The sequence below is a fragment of the Petromyzon marinus genome, chromosome 16 (assembly GCF_048934315.1).
Source record: "Petromyzon marinus isolate PM22_M1 ecotype Great Lakes invasive population chromosome 16, UKy_Petmar_22M1.pri1.0, whole genome shotgun sequence".
NCBI lineage: Eukaryota > Metazoa > Chordata > Hyperoartia > Petromyzontiformes > Petromyzontidae > Petromyzon > Petromyzon marinus.
Window position 1 is genome coordinate 16,001,973 of NC_133682.1, and position 18,688 is coordinate 16,020,660.

Consider the following 18,688-nt stretch of genomic DNA (forward strand, 5'->3'; position numbering starts at 1 on the left):
CAGCATGGTGAAGTATGGTCAAACTAAACCTGACATCCAACATCACGTGGCGAGATGTTCATCCAGCAGTGGAAAACGTAACTTAAAGTAACCAAAATAACAGAAGATGCATGGAAAATAAATCGGTTTAATTTTGTATATAAACGCGTATAACTCATGTGTACATGCTTGTAAATATACGATTCAGCTAAAAAATGTTAAACACATTTACACAAAGTCGCAAAGACATCAACTCGCTTAAATCTTTACCATTACTCCAGGAGCTCAGAATTATTGCCCAAGTACTGTATATACGTGAGCAAAGTTACGACCATTTACGAAAAAATTTGAAAACGTGTCAATATTTTGTCAGAAATTATCTTTGCACGTCTAAAGGACAAGAGAAGCTGTAACGAAATGCGCATTTGTAAACGATTAAACCTTAAAATTTTCTGACACCGACATTTTTTCCAAAAACATTCCTTGTGTAATTGCACAGAGTCCGATGAGGGGTGGGGCAGCTGTGTAAAAAAACCTGCGGTGAAATTCTCCGTTAAACCGACGATTTAAACAGCAACAGCTCGGGGAATTTTATACTCTGTTCTATGCAGCTGACCGCTGCCCCTTCATACAGTAAATGGCATCCTCACAAGAATAAGTAACCTAACATCCCTTGCAGGGAATCCTCTCGCGATAAAAAATCTTCCATTTGCCATCCATCACGAGACCCCTGCGGGTGTCACCGTGCACAATCATACTTCGAAGCTCTTGCTCGGATTCCCCAGAGCTTTGCCCTCCGAGTGGCCACCCTAATGGCCCACTCCGACAGGCCAAACCTGGAACAATTGTAGGTTTTCAACTATAATACACGTTTTATGGGTTAGATCGTTTAAATATATAAATGTGTTGTTAAACCCACCACCACCCGACAGCCAATTAGTAAGGTTTGTCACATAAACAGAACATGTCAATTCGTTACTAGTACAGTCCACCAGTGTGTTGGAGAGCAAAGCCACACCATTTATAATCTAAGTACAACATTTCGCCAGCACTAACTAGCTTCATCAGGCGACAGCCATCACTTGTGAGCACTTCTTTCGCGAATTGGGAGGGGAATCAATGAATGCATATGACTATGGGTATTCATTGCCGATTGGGTTATTTATATGTTAATCAACACACATTATGCATGCGCATTAAGGAACGAGGATTCTCCACGAATCTGGCTGTCGCCTGATGAAGCTGGTTGTAATTACTGGTGAAACATTGTACTCAGATTGTAAATGTTGTGGCTTTGCTCTCCAAGACACCGGTGTGATGTTACTAGTAACGAATTGGCACGTTCTGTTAATGTGACAAACCTTTCGAATTGGCTGTGTCGGGTGGTGGCGGGTTTACCGACATTTAAATATTTATTACGCGATCTAACCCAAAAAACCAGTGTTATGGATATTGGTCGCGAAAGCCTACGTCTTAAACTGGTTTTCAACTGTTAGATCAGTGGTAGCCGATATGTGAATCGCGATCCATGTGTGGATGATCGCAAAAGATTTTGATTGTGGATCTCGGGACAAATAGGAATAAACACCTCTAATATAAAGCAATTCTTGTTATAGCAGATGGCAAAACAAAATCCCCGATTAAGAATTAATGGATAAATAATATATATTTTAAACCAATAGATCGCACTAGCACTTGGCATGTCTACAGTGTTCTATTAGTCGGTTAAATCCATCCGGGTAACTGTTGGTCATATATTGCTGGTAGATCACGAAACATGTTGAGATATACCAGAATGGATCACAGTGCTTTGTGGGTTGGACACTGCTGCGTTAGTCAATAAACACCACCGATTCAGTAACCCATATTTTTGTGAAATCACCTTCATCACAAGGGGGTCAGTGTCTTGGCTGGCAAAGAAGTGAGGCATAAGATATCCTAAACCTTTCATACATCTTGACGCGTATACACCTTAATTGGCTGATTGTACTGGTTGGCAAGGTAAAAATTCTAAATTAAAAAAAAAATTGCGCTACCATTTGAACCGCTGCGACAGGAGAACGAAGAACCGGTGACCTCTGGATTGCAAATTCAGAGTCCAAACCGTCTGTTACTTCAGGGTAGCATTTCTCATAACCGCCACTGCTTTTTTTTCAATTGTTCACCTCTGCTTGCGAGCAAAATGTACACTTAATTAACTCTGCAGATGTAAAACCCAGAGTGTGTGCCCACTCATGCACCTCCTCCGACATCTTGTTGACACCGCATCCACGATACACTAGTGCTGTCTGGGTTTCTTAGGCCGGGGAGAAGGCGAGCCCCATGGGGTGGACTCCACAGGGTTGTAGCCTGGAATCTGTGACAGCGGACACACAAATGGCACAAACGTACAACACCGCGAGCTGAAAACCAGGCATGAGAAGCCGATGGCTGCAATGACCAAACCAACCGAGGGATCGTGATGTGCGGGCCAGCCAAGGAATTTTAAAGCCTTATTTGGCCATCATTAAGGAGTAGATGCAACCCCCCTTAGGTTATATGGAGTGTACAATTGCAGTTAAGAACATACCTAAAATATGGCTGCAAATGTTGACCCTTTTGAGCTTCTGGTCCAAATTAGGCTGTGTGCATTATCCACGCAGAGTGACAATGTAATGCGGCATACAAGGCATGCTGGAAAGGACCAGATCCACTGGTCACAAATGTGCTTTTTGCCATCTAGAGATCATTTTTTGCATCAACTACTATTTCCCTCATTTGTTTTTATTCTACAAGTACTTTTCTGCCCTTCGAGTTTCTCATTGTTTACAGAAAGCATTAAATTTTCTCTATAATTCTTCCGGATCTGAGGGATTTTACAGTATTTTTAATGTGATGTCCTCTCCGTGACAATACGGGCTCCGTCATGGCAGTTATTTCCAAAGCACATTTAATTGTGACCGTTTTATATTTGAAACGCATTTACATCATTTAATTCAGTTTCAGTTTATTTTGGTATAGCCCTGTGAGCCATCCGACTCTAATGTATCCACCGGTGTAACTTCCTCTGTAATAGTCCACACTGCCAAATGGCAAAAAAACGGAGCTTCGTATCTCACTGCGTTCTTCCACCTTAAACCAAGTGTCTGTGTGTCTGATAGAAACCTAATCGTACAGAGATGGTCAGGGGGCTTGGGTCCCAGTGCATTAAGCCAGTCCTGGGTTTAAATGCAGAATTCAGCCGTTCGGGAAATGCCAATGCCTCCCGGTTAAGTGAACACATGCCCTACCTCCTCGTCGAAGGTAACGTTGAGCTTGAGATCTTTGGAGTCAAAGAAAACCGTCCCCTCCAAGCCGTACTTGGGAATGAGCACCACCACGGCGTTCTTGCGCACAAACAGCACGAAGCCCTCTTCGCTCACCACTCCCTTGCTCTTGAAGAACAACTGAGACCACAACAACAGCAGCCGTTAATCACCGCTACGTGGCCAAGAGCAGACACACGCGCATCACTTACCAAGCCCATAATTACTTAACAAAATTTAAGGTATTTTTCTGCATCCCCCCGCTAATTTATTCCAGTTGTGCTATTGGCATCATGTCATGGGGATTAGTTTGAGTTCAATCGTGAAGGTACAATGTCAATTGTATTGACTATAATCCTCCATCACCTGACAGAGCCAATCAAATAAAGTTGTCACATCATGGGCAAATGTGCCAAGTGACTAGGTTTTTCAGCAAACACAGAATGCTGAAAAGCAATGTCAAGTGTAGCCAACCAGTACAGCCACGGCACCACCACACGTAAGCGTGCGAATAGAAAACAATTGATTCTTACTACACGCACAATACGATGCCTGCTTTCGTGACCTTAAAAATGGTTTTCAAGAGACGAATGGACACATTATCAGGTGCCTAAGCACAAGCCGTGCAAGCTCCACGTGGCCGACACTTCCGCCTCCCACCTGCGTGTGGAAAGCTACAGACGAGCGTTGAGCGTACTGCGCCATCTTGTGGCGGTAGTTGAGATTGTTGCAGAGCTGCTGCTGCTTCTGCTTGTCGGTGAGCGCCGGGTACGTGGGGTCGGCGCCCACGCACACGGTCAGCAGCCGGTGCACAATCACATCCGAGTATCTGTAACTGTACAGGGAGACAACAACAATATTCACATTTGTTGTAGCCTCTATTTAATATGAAGATTAAATTTACAGTAGATACAGGCTGCGGTATGGCCACGAGATGCCAACGGAGCAGCGGTATTAATCCACCAAGCACCGCGATTCATTCTGGTGGATCTCAGCGGGTTTCACGATCCACCAGAAAGCTACGCAAACAATGACTCAGATGGATTTAACGCTGTGATAGAATACTGTACTCTGGACATACCACGTTCTAGCACCATCTGCTGGTGGAAATTATCTTTGTTAATGTATGAATTTAATTCTTTGTTGAGGATTTTTAATTTGTCATCAGATGTAATGCAAATTGCTGCCTGCTCATATCTGTGTTAGCGATCCATGGCAGAATTGCAATTCACTTTTGGCCGCCGCTACAACACGGGAATGGATTCTTGATTCTGCACGTGGAACACTGTCACCGTCCTTGTAGGCGTTGGTGTTCTCCCGATCCTCTAGTTTTTCTCCAACACAAGCCAAACAACCATTTAAGGAATTGGCCAAACTTCCCGTTTATAGGACCTTTTAGAAAAATAAGTCAAAATCTGAATCTTTATCCTGGAGAAATCCGATTCGTGATAAAAGCTCTTTTTGACAGATGTCCAGTTGGTAGATGATAGGAGTGCTAAGAATAGGAAAGGTAAACAAATCACTAAAAGTAAATAATAGAAAAAAGATATACAAGTACGTAGCCAATCGTGCTAATCGGAGGTGTGCCATAATGACAAATTAACATTGCATAAGTACATCAATTAATGAATAAATTCCTAAACTTGGGAAAGGCAGCACAGTCCCAGACCACACCAAGACAACAACATAGTCCCCTCAATAATCGCGAAGGTCGATTTCACGCGTGTGCCTGACGCCAGAGCACGTCACCGTCGAATGGGCGACGTGAAGTGGGTGTAGATGGCGGTGGCGAGCCCGTAGTGGTGGGTGTCGGGCTCCATGCCGGAGCAGAAGTAGATGGCCTGCATCATGCAGCGCGTGGCCAGGATGCGCAGCAGAGTGTTGAGGTATGGTGGCGCTCCCGGCACCGCCGCCCGGTCCAGGGACTCGGCCAACGCCTTAGCTGAATCCACCTGGATCTCGATGTTCTGCGCAAAAAAATCGGGCACACCGGCGTTTGTGAGGTGACTATCCCACACGTGGCTTGTAGTTCAGTGCTGGGGAAGCAGCAAGGGTTGTGGTGTATTGGAAAGAAAACGTTATTCAGCGCACTTCCTGTAGGCATTCAGGTTTCCATAACCTGGCTTGCCAGGAGAAGGCAGTACAGCAAGTGGATTAATCTACATCTGGCACAGTGCCTGGCTGCCTTCCAGCGTTGTCTGTGGTTCGTCACAGCTTTTGAGTTGTTCTGCCTCTAAGGGCGAGTGGAAACTATACGGCTACATCTCAAGATAAAGGTAAAAGGTGCAGCCCTGCAACTGCTCGCTCAGGCCAATACTGACATCGTTTCAAGACACCTCTGCTTCACAGTAGGGGGTAGCACATTCCCACCCATATTGAGCATAATGTTCATCACAATAAGTCGACCTGATATTTAAACATTTCAGTGCTGGAATTTATCTAAAATTAAATACAGTACTACATTTATCGTGATGGTTTTTTGTTGCTTATTTCTGTGGAGTAGCTGGGAAACGAGCCGAGTCCTTCAACTCCCTACACTTGATAACACAGTATGTTCAATGCGGCTGCTGGATTTTGAAGCCAGGGTCCCAGCTGTAATCTCTGCGTCATAGGGTGACCCAGGTGACCCTTGCAAATGAGACTATTATGGTCTCTTGAGTTCTCACCCGGTTAAACCAAAAGACCTCAAACAAAAATTTGAGCCACCCGGCGACCTCTGAATTCCTTGCGAGGAGGATGATATTGAAGTTAGGTTAACAGCAATCTAGAGACAGTAGAACCCCTCTTTAAGACGGTAATTGGTTCCACGAACCCGAGCATTAAAGGATTTGGTCATTAAGCGAGTATAGGAAATACGTGTTAAAAGCTTAATTCGGTCCGATAGCATCGAAAGTTTCCCTTGTTCACCCAAAAAACGTACTTTATAATATTTAAACAATGGATATTAATACATAAAGATACTAACATTATAAGCACATCATATTAAAATAAACACTGTGAATAAATGCATTAATTCATTTTGATTTAAAGCTTTCGTGACTGCAGGGATTCATATTCTTGGTTCTTTCGGTAAATTCACGTAGAAGGGAAACAATAAAATAATAAAAATATAAAACAATAAAATTCTCACGACGTTTCGACTGCAACACAAGCAATCATCATCAGGTGTGAAAACCACAACAAGAAAATGTGACAAAAGTGGTGGTTATTTTAACGTTAGCACCACGGAGAGAGATTTGATAAACCATTTCGGGTCTTAATTGATTGATCACGCTTAAGGTGGCTGTCAGAACGCATCCATTATTTTTTGTCTCCCTCCTCCTCTTTTCCGAACATAGTTGGACTCGTCCATCTGAACAAACTGTCAAATCTCTCTCCGTGGTGCTAACATTAAAAATAACTGCCACTTTTTTCAAATTTTCTTGTTGTGGTTTTCACACCTGATGATGATTGCTTGTGTTGCAGTCGAAACGTCGTGAGAATTTTATTGTTTTATATATTTTTTTATTTTATTGTTTTCCTTCTACGTGGCATTAATTCATATTTATTGTACCTACAACAGCTCGTCGTTAACAGGGAAATGGTCGGTTAAGCCTACACATTGAGCTCTATGGAGGCCCGTTGTTAAGCGATTAGTTAACAAGGGTGGTCGTTAAAAGGGGTTCTAACTCTACCTTTGATTTCGCCGCCTTCACCAAGATGTCGTAGTTGGAAGGCGGAGGCGCCGGATGGCGTTGGAGCAGCGCACACTCGGGGAATTCGCCTACGATGCGCTCCGCCACGGAGATGTTGGCGAGCAACATGAACTCCTCCACCATCGAGTTGGTCTCCCTGTGTACACGCACCAGTTTCCGCCACCACAACACATCAACCACAAGGGTCAAGAATCTTTATCTTAGATTATTTTGCCGATAATAAATTTCCTACGTGATAAGCCACTTCGTTCAGCTATCGTTTGTGGTCAGGGTTTTACTTGGTAAGATAAAAATAGTTTAGTTTTATTTGTATATTTGTTTAAGTTATTTGTTTACCTTTCCAATACTTTGCAATCCTAACGTGTGCTTGTATTGTTTGTTGTTGTAACGTTGTGACCTGCCCCAACTGGACATCTGTGAAAAAAGAGCTTTATAGCTCATCGGATTCTTCCAGTAGAAATATATTTTGATTCTGATAGAGAGATCTGCACAACAGTCGGATTGCAGTCATGGGAGGTGTCTTGTTGACGAGACTCACTTGAGTTCCTTGGTCTGCAGGTCGATCGGGTCGTGGGTTTCGCTGTCCATGTGGAATCGGACCTCAGGGGCTGCCAGAGTCAATGCCCTACGGGTGGAGAAGGGACATGAGCGAGTATCATGTCCAGCCAAAACAACACAGAATCTTAATATAAGACACTTCACAAACTCAGATATTTGAGTTGAACATGCACAGCTCGTTAAGTCAATCCACTGCTAGATGAGGGCCGCCCCATGTCATGCGGGTCGTGGGGTGGTACTTAACCGTGGTGGTCAGTACGCTTTGGCAAAGGTGGGGGAGCACAGACATGGGAGCATTAAGAAGAGTAAAACAATTTGTGTCACTGCATTGTCCTCTATTGCCCACAATGTAGCCCCGCAGCAGCCTGTAACACTCCAATCTAGAAGGATGTTATTAACCAGGTAAAACCTTAACTTCTTTATTGTTGCCTTCATTTCCGCATCTCCAGCTTCTTCAGCCTCCCACTCCCAGCCCCGCTCACTTCCCCCCCCCCCCCCCGGCATTTTGCCGTGCTCGCCCCTTTAATCCCTCTAGCAGCACCCCACTTCCCCTATCCCACATCCCCCCTCTCTATCTCTCCCCCCTTGCTTCCCAACACTCTCTTACCTATATAGCCTCTTGTTACAACAGCCCTTTTTTGCCCACTTCAGCAATTTTTTCTGTCTGTGGTTGTCCCACCTGAAGAAGGACGCTTGTGTTGCGCCCGCAACGTCGTGATTTAATTTAGTTATTTTATAGTTTTACCTCCAGCGCTGTCCTACCAGACAGTCTCGCCCCCTTCACCTGATGAAGGCTGCTTGTGTTGTGGCCAAAACGTCGTGAGAATATTATTGTGTTATTTTATTTTATCAATTTATTATTTTATTCTCATTCTACGTGACTTTACCGAAAGAACCAAAGAAGAGGAGGTTACCTACGTGACTTTACTGAAAAAAAAAACAAAGAGTATGAATCCTGTAACACTTGTTTGTGCATGGTATTCACCCAAGCCTCATGCATCATGGGGTCAAAAAAGCTACAGGTGCAGCCTTGCAATTGCTTGCTCAAGCCACTGCTGGAAGAAGGGGGCTCCCATAAGAGGGGGCCCCTCTAGAGATACACCCTTTTACAGTCCCTCTCAATGTATTTTAGCCTACTCTTTCACGCTGGCCGGATGTCTTAGAAGACACGGGAGTAACCACACTTTACCGCGCCACAGGCGACCTGCCGATCGACTAAATGTGGTGCACCCATTAATACTGCTCAGCGCTCCAGAGGCGGTGGAAGGGATGAGGATCTTGACAATGAGTTACCCGTTTTGAATGCGCCTCTGCTTGAGGATCTTGGCCAGGGAGTTGAGGCCACGCAAGCTGCTGGTGACCGGGTCCTTCCGCCCGGCGTCATCCATCATTAGCTGAGCCTCTGCGTACGTCAGAGACGCCTGCGGGGATACGATGAACACACCACGGGTGAATCATGGGGTCCTCGCAATTACACAATGCCCACGCCTGATCCAAGCCCAAGCCAGAACTCAACAGATGTCTACGTGGCTCCCGATGACCACTGAGGGTTACGCTCACCCAAAGACAGCAAAATTGATATTTTTTGAATTCTCAAAGCTGGAATTTAACCAAATTTAGTGCAATGTAATTTGGTGGTTTTTTGTGCAGTGAGTTTAACACGTAGGCTTTCGTGATCAATATCATCCATAATACAGGTTTTTTGGGCTAGATTGTGTAAATACATAAATGTGTCGTTAAACCCGCCACCACCCGACACAGCCGACTAGTAAGGGTTGTCACATAAACAGAACGTGGCCAATTTGTCACTTGTACAACACACCGGTGTGCTGTACTCGTGACGAATTGGCATGTTCTGTTTACGTGACAACCCTTATTAGTTGGCTGTGTCGGGTGGGGGTGGGTTTAATGACACATTTACATATGTATACGATCTAACCTAAAACAAAAACCTGTGTTTTGTGCAGTGATTGTTGACTGGACAGAGACCATCAACTCACTACTTTCATGTTCTACCTCGCACCTCCGATTAGCACAGTTGGCTACGTACGGTGCAAAAGAAGTTCAACATACATACTGCCACTTGTGAACCCGGTTCTTCTCACTCCACTTGTGAACCCAGAGGTGCAAGCTCAATGCTCTGACCTCTCAGCCATCCGGAAACCTCAACTGCACTAACATAGCAAGGCATCGATACAATAAACGTGAAAGCAAACGAGAGTTTTACAAAAACTGAACGTCTGTGGGGGTGGGGGGAAATCACCTTGGAATTGATGATGCTCTTGGTAAAACGTGTGCTCACGATCTCATCCTTTGGAGTCATCTCCCATATGCACGAGAACGCCAGCCTGCACGCGCACAGCACATGCACCGTCGCCATTCACCGTCGAGTGGCGGAGTCGTCATTGGAGTGGTGCAGGGTGTTCACTCAGGAAAGCCTCGCAAAGTCTCGAGACTCTTTTTCAGGAGGGTCTTGCCAAGTTTTTGGTAGTCGAGTCATTCTTTCAGCAGCGGGATGTTTGGCCAAATACCGGTTTGGGTTGTTACAAATTATTCAACTGGAATATATACGTAGCAACCATTGTTCGACTGCAAAAGCTTTGCAGTACCCTCCCGAAGTTATGAGATTCAGTGAGGCTTTCCTTGGTTAAGGATCATAGTAGTAATAACACGTTTATGTTAGCGATGAGAGGAAACCTGATAACCTGGAGTCAACCCATGCTAAATAGGGGGAGAACATACAAAATCTACATGGAAAGGCAACCAAGTCGGGCATCAATCCTAGGCCATTCTTGCTGTGAGACACGTGTTACTATTGTGCCATCCTGGTTTGGCTGCTTATGTATGTACACATGCTTGTGTGGATCTGTACAATGACACTTTAACAGTGCCACGCATCATGGGATTACATGTGCACCTGGCAACAACGCACGTTAGCTGCTGAGTATGGGTTGCAATGTGCGCACTCGCGAGTTAACAGTTATTGGTGCATCTCGACGGTCGATGTTGGATCTCAACGAACACAGGTTTGAGCTCAATAACTCTGGCACCATATCAATCCTCTGCAGGCACACAAACACATAAACGCAAACACTTCTCTGTCAATAAACACAATCTGGCGAATACATATGCACCAACTCAACGAGTGTTTTGCAAGCAAACCCACACATGATTAAGTCGCCTGCAGGTAACTGTTCAGCAAGGAGATGTTTTCGTGAATGCCAGTTAAGATTGTATGGGTTTTATTTAGAGGAAATCTGATGAATGCAGAGGAAACCCATTCACTAACAGGGAGGAGAAGACGCCTTCTACTAGACGTCTGTCGGAAGTCGCTCACTCCACATGCATGTATAACCTCCACCATAGCCACTTCAACCAAAGCACAATAATGTGAAATGAAATGCACATCCATTACTACCTGGTGCATTCATTGTGAACCAGGCATTCGGTCAGTGACGTGGACACTTAGGCCAGTGGGGTCTTAGCCATGGCTTGGCTCAGGCTTGGCTCTCGCGCAAAATGCATTGAGATTATTTCTATTATTTTGGCTGCTATAAATGTGCAAATGATGGGCCACTTTGTTGAGCTATTCATTTGTGGCCAGGTCACTAATCAAAAATAAATCAATGCCTCAGTGGGCTTTGCCTGGTAGGATGGGGATGGTTTCGTTGTATTTGTTTGTGTTTGGGTTATTTGTTTATCTTTCTTGTACTTTGCACTACTATTATGTTGTTTCACTGTTTGTTGTTGTAACGTTCTTACCCGACTCTACTGGACATGTGAAAAATAGCTTTATAGCTCATTGGATTCCTCCAGTATAAATATTCTGATTCTAATTCTCAATAAGCCACATCAAATCAACACTTAAAACCTCAGCTGCCTCTAAGCATGGTTCCAGCCCTGAGCCTCTGTGTCTCTTGTGCCTCCTCGTATATCTCTGCATGCTCCCAGCCACGCTCAGAATTTCCGTGAGCTGAGCCTGAGCCAAGGCACAGCTGAGCCACTCATACTTCTTTGGAGGCAACGGAGCAGATCAAGCCAGAACCGAGCCATTTTGAAGTCAGTCCTGAGCCGAGCAGAGACCAAGAATACGGGCACTAAGGCAACAATGTTTGGAAACTTAATAACGGGAATATTGTCCACCCCTTTGTCAATCCACTGCAGGATGAGGGCTTCTCCATGCCGTAATTGGTCGCGATTGTCATTTGACCTTGCTTTATTACGATGGTCAATGCAGGTGGTGAAGGGGAGAACTTGGGCAGTTTTTTTAGATATCACTCTGTACCGGTGTTAGCCATGACTGGAACTAAACCAGCTTGACAGGATAAATGTGCAGTGCACTTATCATTGTGCCACTAAACTCCCCTTGTCACCTCCGCTAGCATTGACAAAACCATGAAAGGAATAGGCACGAATTACCGCGACCGTGACCACGATTACCACCACCAAATGAATACCTCGGTGTTCCCATTGTCGAGCGGTTTGCAGTGTAGGGCATCGTCGATGTCTGTGCAGCCTGGAGGATCCACACTGCAGATGGACAACGCACGGAGGTCCTCCCTGCCAGCCTGGTCCTTGTACGGGACACACACAGCACCAGGTTCAACAAAACGCTGCCTTACAACAAACAAAATACAGGGTGAGCCATACATGGGTAAACCAACTTCATGCTAATGGCGTTCTATCTTCTCAATAGGCGACTGAATATTTTGAAAGTACAGTCCGTTCTCCTATAACTCTGCGTGTTTTCATATCGTGAATTAGATATAATGCGATGAATGCATTAGGGAACACATTTTTTTCATAACATGGATGCGAATTGGATAAAAGGCGATCGAGTGAACAGAACTGCGTTGTGCGAGGCAGAATAAGCGGTTGTACGGTTGCCTCGGTGTAGCATCACACAAGGCGGGATGTTTCTGGATGCTTCTAGATGCTACTCACGTACCCGAAGTCTTTGTTAAGCCTGTGTACGCATATCACGTGTTATCGCGGACTGTGCTTTACCCTATATTATTTATTATGCGATTTTTCCACAATTCGGTGTTGTTCAGGAACGCAAGTACAGCGTTATAGGAAAAAAGTCTGTAGTCCCCTTGCTCCATTTATTTCTGTACTGGACCATCTCCACGGCTACTGCAGAGTCCTCCATATCCTGGCTCACCACTTTGATCCGCATCTCTCGAGGCCTGCCTCTCGGGTCTCCGCCCTGGTGCTTCCATAAGTCCGTCGCCTTCCTTCCTCCGATGTGAATTTCCTCTCTTCTTACGATAATGTGTCCGAGCCATCGACTTTCTTTCAGGTCGACGGCTTTTCTATATCCGGTCTGCGGTAAAGGTGTAGAGCCCCGTGGCTTCTCGTTTATGCCAGTGCAGCGGAAGGACCTCGACTGGAGGGAGAGCTCCAGAGAGGCCCTCTAGAAGGTATTCTACGCAGGCCAAACATCTTGAAACTATTGAGGTTTGACAGCACGATGATGATGATGGGGGGTGTTTTCGCATTTGTCTATTGTCAGGGGCCTATACGTCGGGGATCCACACGTCATTGGCCACACCAAAGGCCACCCAGGGGCCACCAGTGGCCCGTGGGCCTTGTAATAAAGAGCACTGAAGTAAAGGATTCTCACATGCACGACCGAACACACCAACACACCGCAGGCGTAAGAATTGAACTCAATCGATGAATTGACATATCGTCACATGTCTCATGCGTACCTCTGCTGTGATGCTGAACGTGGGAGGGGGCAGGCATGCAAGTACGGCCTGGCTGAAGGGCTGGTGTGGCACGTCGTGCTCCAGCAGCAGCACCTCTGTCTCCGTCTCCTTATCCCCACATTCGCCCAGAGAGCGCACAAAATGGCCCTGCACAAGCACACCGACGATTAGCACGGTTGTCTACGTATGGTACGGAAGAAGTTCAACATGCATATGCACATACGTGGCCAATCGTCACCGGTATCCCTGTTCCACCGGTACATTGGAACCCAGACAGCGCAGAGCTCTCGAGGTGTCTGTGGTCACCCACTGGCTTTTTGCCGTGTTGAACCAGAACCAAACCGTGATATGCTGGCCCCACAAGGCATCCAAATCTATCCGGGGGCCGAGGAAGGCCAGGGGCGGGGCTAGAGACACGTTAATTGTGTGACGGCAGTCGGTACACCACGGGGACGTGGCACCACAGCGTCATCTGCATGTGCCTAGACTTGTTCAAAGCATTGACCGTCCATGGCATGGATCTGCTTTTGCAGTGGATAAACAACCTGCAGCCTACTAAACCGTGCCAGCCATGGTGCCGCTCGGTTGTGCAGTGGCAAATAGGTATGAAAAGCACAACCACAATGCCAACCTTGTACCTAACGTACATTATGTAGAATATTAACCGGCATCTGTTTAAACAAAGATACAACCCAAAGAATACATCTTAACAATATATTTAACTTTTCACCAATTTTGTTTCTCATTGTGTTAATGGTATCACACAAAACAAGCAATCTATACAAACCCTTCGTGGTCAAGGACGACCCACAGGCGCAGACATAACAGAGCTACTTCTAAGATCCATTGAAGTGAAATGCAGTCCAAATTGTAGGGGGGCAGTGCTTTTCCAACCACTCTGCCAATCAAAGTAATGTTCATCACATGGCAGTCAAACGCAGTAGTTTTCTCAGAGATTGAAATTAAACAATAGAAGTGCACGACCAAATTTAATATCGTTTTTCGTGCAGTTATTGGTGACTGGGCTGAGACTATCAACTTACAACACCTTAATAACCTAGGTTGAATCACAGGTGAGTTTGCCATGCTTTCAAACAAATAAATCACAGTGGTGCCAGCTCATCCACCCTGACTTCCAATTCACCGTGTCACCGTTCGTGTTTTGGGTTCGACGGCTGTATTGCATACAGAGCCACGTGGCCGCGCGTCAAGTGACAGAAGGATGAGCCCGACGATGCCGACCACGGGACGGACGGGTGAGGTGTCACGGCGTGCGGGGCGTCACGGTGCAGTCGTACGTTCGGGTAGCGGGAGTGTCGCAGCCAGCCACCGATGGCCACCACGATGCGGTGGGCCTGCAGGGACGCTGCTTGTCTTGTCTCCACCCGCACTCGTGGCATGCGGCGGTCCGCGGGCGTGAACAGGTGGCGGGTGGCCTGCAACACGCACAAAGAGCCCCCAGTAAGGCATTCAACAAACTGTTTGGGCGAGTGCCGTCAGCACACACCTATTCAAGCTGGTACGGCAAACGACAGGGTGGGTACGGCCAGCACCATGCCCGACCGCCTTTGTCTCCACAGCGCTGATGTTTACATGCCACATCAGAGACTCATTTATGGCCGAGTCGACCTAGGGAAGGGCCCAAGACAGGTTCAGACATTTGCCGCTGTTTATTGGTTATGAGCGATAAATATAATCCAACTCGGGTCCCAGAATTCGTAGCGCAGCGCGCTAACCGCTACATCACCGCTCCCCACACGTACACACACACATGAAGATCAGCCCACCTCCTTGATTGGGCTGGGCATGAGCATGCCGCACAGCGGCCTCGAGTTCCGCTTGATGATGCCGACCACTTTGCCAGTGGGTCGACGCATCTTCCCACTTTCGGCTTTCAGCTGGAGACCAAAACAAAGGACAAACATCGTGTTGCTTAATCTAAGCAAGAGCGATGACAGCAGCAGCAGCAGCTGGGATAGCACCGGGAGATGACAACTCAAACTCAAATGAGCACTCACCACAGTGGCGTCTCTCTCACACACTGAAGTAATTAAATAACTATTTTTTTACCAGCTCACTGCGTAACACAATACAATTTGGCTTACAGGGGAAGGAGCAATCCAAAACAATAGCGCTTAACCTGCGGATGTGGTTTCATGCTGTGTCTCATCAATGTCAATAATGAGACTGACGCTTTGTTAAAATGACAAAAGATCACAGTGAGGAGTCCTCAGTAAATATTTATAAGTTAAAACAGTTCTGGCGATTGATAGAATCAACCGGAACACGCCCATCAGATACCACACGTTTAAAAAAACGCGTAGGCTGTTGCGACCAATATTATGTACAACAAAGGTTACCCTCCCATCTAATTCACAATTTGATGCTTAATCTCTCGATTCTTTATGATTTCACTTGCAATTGTGATTGACATTTTCTCTTACCTGCTTAGCACATCAGTCACCCTATATGTGTTTAATGTTTACGTAACGTTTTTATAAGTATAACTGTGCAATGATCAGTATATAAATAATCTGCCCAAGCCAACTTGCACTACATGCGATTTCATATCTAACACTTGTTTATGTTTGTGAAATATTGTCGACTTTTCATAAACCACGGTTGTTTTTGTGCCAATTTCAATTAACTTCATTGCTGTACTTTATTATGTTTTGCATTTTGTCACTGTGGTATGTATGCATGTAGAACTTATTTCGCACCGTACACAGCCAACCATGCTAAAAAGAGGTGCGTGGCAAGGACTACAATCTAAATACAAAAAGCAGTACTAAAGAAATTAGTTTTCAATATAGAGGCCACCCTGTGACCCAGGTCACTCTCGCAAATGATACATGTCCTGATCTCTTGAGTTCTAATTAAGTTAATTAAAATGAACATTAAAAAGGAGCTCAGACCGTGGAAGCGACGCCGTGTTGAGCCTGGATATGCATAACAGGTGGTATAGGCTCTGCGCCAAAATTGCTGGCAGCAGAGCGCAGTACAGCAAAATGAACTGTTATCCTGTCCTTCTATGCTCCTGATCTATGCCCCCCCCCTTCACCAACCCGCACCGAAGTATGGTCAAATAACCCCTACGTACATACAAAAATAGTACGAAATGATTAGCACTCCTGACTTGATTTTGAAGTAATGTAATGTAAAGTCATTTATTAACCGCAAAATCAAGCTAACAGCATCTCTAATGTGGATTGTTGTCTGGTCACACGGTGTTCATTATGTCTAAGGTCTCTCTTGAAGTGGTTGAGTCTTTGTTGTTATTCTTTGTTTAAACTATATTAAAACTATTTAAAAACTATAAACTAAATAACTTTACCAGGTAAGGACCCTGAGAGCTATATAGCTCTTTTTAAGTGACCTGGCCACAAATGATCGTTCAATGAAGTATCTTATCACATTTTAAATTGATAGCAGCCAAATACTCTAAGTGCATGTCAGATTGTAACTGTGGAGGGAAAAGCCGGAGGACCTGGAGAAAAATCCATGCGACCACGGGGAGAGAGACACGCACACTGCAGGTGTCTGGGTTTGATTTTGGTTCGGCAGTGTTGGCGCTCCACTCACCACATCCTCTTCATTCTCTTCTGCAACGTCCCCTGCGACGCCCTCATCGTGCAGGACCAGCGAGGAGGGGGCAACCCAGCGCTCCTCGGGGAACATCTCCACGCACACGATGTCGTCGTGCATCGCGCGGTTTAAATGCTGCAGCCCCTGGATCAACACCTGCACGCAGGAAAAAAAAAGATCCCCCCTATAGCCTTAACAGACCGCTGGGCCAAGTGCTGTTAGAGAGCAGCATATACAGTAAAACCTTGGATTGCGAGTAACTTGGTCTGCGAGTGTTTTACAAGACGAGCAAAATTTTTAATGAATATTAATTTGATAAACGAGCGAGGGTCTTGCAATACGAGCAGCTTTGTACTGCCGAGCGTCACGTGATCACAACTGATATACGAGTGCTTTGATATACGAGTGCTTTGGATTACAAACACGTTTCCGGAACGAATTATGCTCGCAATCCAAGGTTTTACTGTACAAGAGTGAGCCCATGAATCTTCTGAAACCAATGTTTTCAGTAACATATTTTCAAGCAGGGCAATTTCTGGACTGGGTTTTTTTTCCAACAAAGGGCCAATGTACCTAATTGTTATTTAACGTTACATTTTGGAGGTGGAAATAGACCATTCATTTTGTTAACAAAGTAGTCACAACCATCATTAGACCTCCTTTGCCAGTACCAAAATATAATAGGGTTTTTCCCCTTTTTTCTGGCAACAAAAATGAAACCTTTTACAAGGAATCATGTGTGCATTAACCACAATACTTGTGGTGAAAATGCAAACAAAAACACACTGATAATATTTGCCATATATGCGTACGCCTTTTGGCGTCCTCTGGCCTCGCACCAATTGGGTCGAGGCTCAAAAGAAAGCCGTCCCTGGTGTGGACCAATCAGTCTCAAGGACAATGCATATATTATCATAGTGTGTTTTTTGTTTGCATTTTGACCACAAGTATTGTAGTTAATGCACACATGATTCCTTGTAAAAGGTTTCAGTTTTGTTGCCAGAAAAAAAGGGAAAAACCCTATTATTAAAGTAGTCACAATTAACGTATATACTGTGGTTGTGGTGGCGTAGCTATCGAGTGTGCAGGCAGTGCAACTGCACCAGGACCCACAGGCCGGGGGGGCAGGAGCCAGGCTACGACACCTACGTAGGGTGCAAAAGACGTTCAAAATACAAATATTTTAGCCCAGTAGCTCTTAACCTTTACTGCAGCCTTTCAGTAAAGGTTAAGAGCTACTGCTCATGCCAAGAACGCTATGCCACTGCTTCATTATAAATTTGTTTTTAAAACTCACACAGATACGATCGAACAGCATTGTTCCTTCCGGACGCAGGCTTGTGAAACGTGTACCTCTTTATCACTGTCACCGTCCCCTCGCACCCTCAGAGTCCCCTCCAGGTAATTCTCACGACTCGCAAGGAAGGTTCCCTGGACAAACCGGCCGGAGCGCACACCTTGCTGCAGCTGGGACAGCGAGAGATGTTCGGGGAAGATTACCCAGGACTCCACCACATCCTGCACACGTACACAGCACATGCACGGCACATGCACGCGTCAACAACAATTTTGCAACCGCCATCACGTAACGAAACGAAGGATCCATTCTGATTTATCTCAGAGCAGTACGGCCATCCGTGTTAGAGAACGTTCCACAAAAGCGGATATCATAGAGCTACCTCTAGAGTTTCACCCTTCCGTCTCTGCTTTTTGATAAATATGCCACGTTATAAATCTAGGATTTATTTGATTCATAATAAAGGTTTTTGGGTTAGATCGCGTTATTTATAAATGTGTCGTAACCCTCCACCACCCGACACGGCCAATCAGCAAAAAAAGTGTCACGTTGACAAAAGACAAATAATTCACTACT

General features: G+C 45.4%; 2 protein-coding genes across 2 annotated transcripts; both read right to left on the reverse strand.

Moving 5' to 3' along the window:
* Positions 1-3,515: 3,515 nt before the first annotated feature.
* LOC142924712 (exosome complex exonuclease RRP44-like) lies at positions 3,516-7,121 on the reverse strand. The gene is made up of 2 exons (XM_076067365.1): positions 6,938-7,121; positions 3,516-5,230 (listed from the first exon to the last, which is right to left on the reverse strand). Exons 1-2 carry the CDS (start codon positions 7,079-7,081, stop codon positions 5,009-5,011), a joined length of 366 nt encoding a protein of 121 aa, XP_075923480.1. The 5' UTR covers positions 7,082-7,121; the 3' UTR covers positions 3,516-5,008.
* Positions 7,122-8,855: 1,734 nt separating this feature from the next.
* LOC142924760 (exosome complex exonuclease RRP44-like) lies at positions 8,856-17,088 on the reverse strand. The gene is made up of 7 exons (XM_076067568.1): positions 16,813-17,088; positions 15,018-15,128; positions 14,529-14,666; positions 13,231-13,377; positions 11,974-12,090; positions 9,780-9,864; positions 8,856-8,937 (listed from the first exon to the last, which is right to left on the reverse strand). Exons 1-6 carry the CDS (start codon positions 16,933-16,935, stop codon positions 9,823-9,825), a joined length of 678 nt encoding a protein of 225 aa, XP_075923683.1. The 5' UTR covers positions 16,936-17,088; the 3' UTR covers positions 8,856-8,937; positions 9,780-9,822.
* Between the last annotated feature and the right edge of the window lie 1,600 nt (positions 17,089-18,688).